The 4,778-nt window shown below is 29.4% G+C and overlaps 1 protein-coding gene across 2 annotated transcripts; it reads right to left on the reverse strand.

Annotated features, from left to right (window-relative positions):
* Window positions 1-392: 392 nt before the first annotated feature.
* Window positions 393-3,385, reverse strand: LOC142322889 (uncharacterized). Of its 2 annotated transcripts, none has more exons than XM_075361983.1 (3): window positions 3,190-3,385; window positions 1,927-2,017; window positions 393-489 (listed from the first exon to the last, which is right to left on the reverse strand). In XM_075361983.1, exons 1-3 carry the CDS (start codon window positions 3,380-3,382, stop codon window positions 420-422), a joined length of 354 nt encoding a protein of 117 aa, XP_075218098.1. In that variant the 5' UTR covers window positions 3,383-3,385; the 3' UTR covers window positions 393-419. The 2 variants fall into 2 exon arrangements, with proteins under 2 accessions (XP_075218098.1, XP_075218097.1); XM_075361982.1 differs by having other exon boundaries at window positions 1,927-2,020.
* Window positions 3,386-4,778: the final 1,393 nt, after the last annotated feature.

The following is a 4,778-nucleotide window of genomic DNA, read 5'->3' on the forward strand; positions in this document are numbered from 1 at the left end:
ACCATATTGAAACTCTTTAGAGAGATGAATTCTTCATTGAAATTTTAAAGTGGAATTCATTACTGACATTTTTAAGTGGTATTTCTTATAAAGAAATATACGAGTTTAGGTATGGTATGTTTCAGATGAATGAGTATCTTACAGGGAAGATACTGCACAAAAATCATCCTATATTGAGGTATAAAATAGTTTCATTTCCTTTGTCAACTACGCTTTATTAAGGGTCATTATTTCATACTTGTTTAATCAGATTATAACTACTGCCATACTTAAGGGAAAAAATCTTAAAAATTTATTTATGTAAAGAATTTTATTGCTTATTCTATTTCTAAATATATTGTAAAAACTTGTAACTAACTTATAAATAGATAAATATTAAATCACAATATTGAGCCGCATATTTTATTCATAAAAATTATTTAAAATTTAGTAGAACGATACAAAGTATTTGTGTCATCTGAATTCTCAGTCGTTTCGGTTGTACCAGACCTGTAAGCAAACAAATAGAAAATTTTATAATTTTTCAGTGAGACAATTACAGTGCTTTCAAACAAGTTTGAAGTAAGTCCAGTTAAATAAGTTAATATTAGTGAAAAATATATTTCTTTCATAATTTAGTAATCATTATAAAAAATGAATTACAAAATTATGTAAACTACAGAGTGTTCGGAAAGTTGCTGTGCACTGGAATTATGGAAACGTAATGACAAAACTTTCTTAATTATTACTTTGTATTTTTATTTTATGAAAGCAGATGTTACAGCAACTGGAAGAGTTTATAAAAGGTGTTAAAATGACCTCATACAACACTGCACACAATTCAATTTGTTTTCAAGAACTTTAACCAGCTGATGTACTGGAATGTCTCATATGTGTGCCGTTATTATGGTTTTTAGTTTTTCAATCATTCATGGTCTGTTGTCATACATTGCTTGTTTCACTGCCCCCCATAGAAAGTAATCTGGAGAAGTCAGATTGAGCAATCGTGCAAGCCACAAATGCCTCAAAATGATTCATTCATCAAAGACATTTTGTGAAAAAGCCATTGACCTGTTAGCTGTGTGCATTCTGGTGCCATCTTGTTGGAACTCAACCATGATTGATTTCCACTTCTGTTAACTAACTAATGAATTTTGTTAAAACAGCATAATAATGATCACTATTAATAATATTTTCAAAAAATGTTGGATCCACAATGCGCATTCTACTCACACCGACACAGACTCCAATTTTTGCTTTGTGCAAAGATTGTTTGTGTAATTCAAGGGGGTTGGTTGTTGACCACAGTCGTGTATTTTGTGAATTAATATTCACAAAATACTTAAATATTCATCCCTCTCAGATATAAACACGCTTCATCTGTAAAAAAATGTAATGTTGAGGATACCTACTGAATTTTGGTCAATAAAATGTTTAAACCATTGACAATGGTCTATTCTTTAGACATGATCTGTAGGTTTCAGTTCTTGAACACTTCTTTGTAGAGGAAGAGTTTCAGTTCTTTTCTTGCAGCTTTATGTGCAGTAGCAAGTCTGATATCTTGTTTTTGTGCTAACTTACGCATTGACTTTGATGGACTTTCGACCACAGCATCTGAAATATCAAGCAGCTTCTGTTCATTTAGCTTAGGTGGTCTTCCACTTCAATAAGCATCTTCAACAAAGTTTTACCCAAAATTTTTTCATAAGAGTTTCATAAGAGTTTTATAACTGTATTATAGTGAGGAACAGGAGTATTTAGAAACTTTTCAGAAAACTCGTGCCACACTGAATAACTGACATGTTGGTTTATTACTGAGCAATGCCCAACAAACCCACCAGACAACTAACCTAACAGTGAAAGAAGAATATGTACATAATTCTAAAGCATTCTGCACAGTGACTTTCTGAACAAATTGTACTAATAAAATTGTAGTTTGATATTTACCGCATTCTATTTTCAATTGAAGAATCTAAGGCAGAATTTTCTGATTGACCATCACAACTTGCAGGGAGGCATAGTTCTGTTGTGTCTGGACCTGCTAAAATAAAAGACTTTTGTTGCATTAATAAATTTTACTATGTTCTATTAGATTATACTTTACAGACATGTTATATCACTTATTTTTATCAATCCCTTGAGTCTTTTATTGTCTTGCTAGTCACAATAACATTTTTTTATCCCTCTCTAATAACACTATTCATGGAATATTTTGCTTTATAAATGTGATACTGATTTTACAAAACTGAAAGATACGAAAATTATAGGCATTTGAATGACAAATTAACAGGCAAATACAGTCATACTTTTCTGTTTGTGGTTGTGCTGATTGAAGATTTAATTTTATACAGGTATATATGATTTAAAGATTTTCTTTTTCTTAATTTTAATTTTTCATTGAAATTGTTTTTAGTAAATTTTGTGATTACATACAATTTTTTATTACATACAATCAAGTTTAAGGTAGCAGTTTTCATGATGTAATGTAACCTGTTCTTTTTTACATTTAGTGTGTGATTTTATAAAAAGCTAGATTCAATATTTGAGAAATCTTTTGGTAAATCCATAAATACGGCCTGTTTATAGAGATATGATTTTAAAGTCCTAGTTTGGCTGCTTGCTTATAGTTTATAAAATCCATAACATGATTACTGAAGTATTATTTGCGTCATAATGTTTTAAATGGATCTGGAAATTCAAGTTACAATCTTATACTTTTTCATTATTTTGTTTTGTATGTCAATATTACAACTTACTTAGATATGGGGCACATCGAATTGACTTTGTTAAAAAAATCGGTGTTTTAATGTAACTGAAGTTTTTTGTAACAATTTTAAAAATTTATAATAACAAATGGACATGGTCAGGAAAAGGACCAATGTTGCCAGATTCTTTCAGCCAACCAACTTTTAAACCTGGAAGGAATAAATATAAAGGTTTTTTTGTTCATTTCTGATATATTTGTTCTCTAACTCACTGCACATAATATTTAAGTGGATATTAGCTTCACAACATAGTAACTGTGGAAAGAAGCTTGCGTAGAAGGAATAAATTGTGTTGTATATGTATATAATTTATTGGTTCAAAGCCACACACAGAACCACCAGCCCCAATGTATTCACTTTAACACATTAAAGTAATAAAAATATTCAATAAAATAATACAAATGTGTGCATGTTTATAAACCACATACAGATTTATTGTACATACATGGATCAATTTGATGATTGTGATGAGTGAAAGATTTATTCGTGACAGCTTGTGATTCCAGTTCCAAAATGAGCTGCGAAACAGCACGTGATGTACCAATTTCATCTTCTTGTGGTATGATTGGTTGAGCAGGATGACTAGGAAATGAATACATATTTGCTACACCACTTGTTGCTGTTGATGATAACTGCATCTGATATGGACCACCTAAAAAATTAAATCTTTAATAACTTATTCAAGTTTACCAATTTTTAAAATTCAAATACATTACTTCTATACAGAATGTATCATGAAGTTCTCCCGGGACTTTCATAACATATTCTACTGGTAAAAATAATGGAAAACATTCACATAAACATATCTCCTAATATGCTGCATTTGTGAGTTACGGCAAGTGAAATATTTCACTTGGATTTCAGTAAAATGAGAATATACAGAAATTTTTAGGACATTAATTAAGGGGCAGAATTAGTGATTTGTTAAGGTTTTTGACCTAAAAAATCAAATAAAATCAGACCCCAAACCATATTTGCAGTAGTTTTTGAGAAATCTGGGGTGAAAACCAATAATTTGGGGTAAAAACCCCTGTTTTTTATGTTTGATGTACAAAAACTTTGTAAAATAGGTGATAATTACACATATAAAACTTTAGAGTATTTAATTCTAAACAAAATGGTGTAAGGTAAGTTGAATAAAACAAAGAAACGTTAGAAGAACTAGAATTTTATTTAGAAACTGTACACCAGAGTGAGGTGCATTACACAGAGGAGAAGTGTCAATTTTTCATTTTATTTTTTTACTTCAAACTGTGTGGTAATCTTTAATTGTTAATTACTTTACAATATAGTTAATAATATTATTAATATACTATTTTTTTAAAATTCTATTTGAATAACTATGTTAATGTGAAAATATTTTTTTTCTTAAGGTCTGCAAGGTCCTCGTGACAAACAATGGGTTAAAAAGTATTTTTCTTTCCAGGAAATAAAACATGACTTTTCAGTTTACAAACCAGATTTATTTATTAATACATCTTTACATCAGTCATTAAATGCTTAACAGCACTTAACTTTTAAAAATATGCAAATTCAGCCTATCTGGAAAATTAATAAAGTATCCTATTTAATTTGTCTAGTCTTAATTATCTGAAAAATATACAGGAAAATCATAATTTATCTCATTAAATAAGAAAAAAATTTGGCTCATTGCACATTGTATGAGGAAAAATCAACAGGAATAGTATGTGTGTTTTGTTGACACTGCCACCAGTAGAAAGAGGAAGTTTACATTTAATGTTTTCCTTTGAAATGTCATAAATATCTTCCTTATCTAAAAAACATTTATTGCTGAAATTCACTCTTGTAATAATGAACGTCATACATCTCATTAGGTCATTTTTCCACAATTCTTGCAACATAAAACAATCTTCTTCCTTTTTTCCCAAAAAAAGTCCTCATTTTCAATTTCTAAATCAAGGCATCTTTTAAATATTAAATTTTCTAATTGGTCTCTTTCATTCATTTCAATTAAGTTATCTAAACACTCTTGTCCTCTGATAGGTTGTCGATTTTTTCAGGATCATCAGAATC

Source organism: Lycorma delicatula, chromosome 4, assembly GCF_047948215.1.
Source record: "Lycorma delicatula isolate Av1 chromosome 4, ASM4794821v1, whole genome shotgun sequence".
Taxonomy (NCBI): domain Eukaryota; kingdom Metazoa; phylum Arthropoda; class Insecta; order Hemiptera; family Fulgoridae; genus Lycorma; species Lycorma delicatula.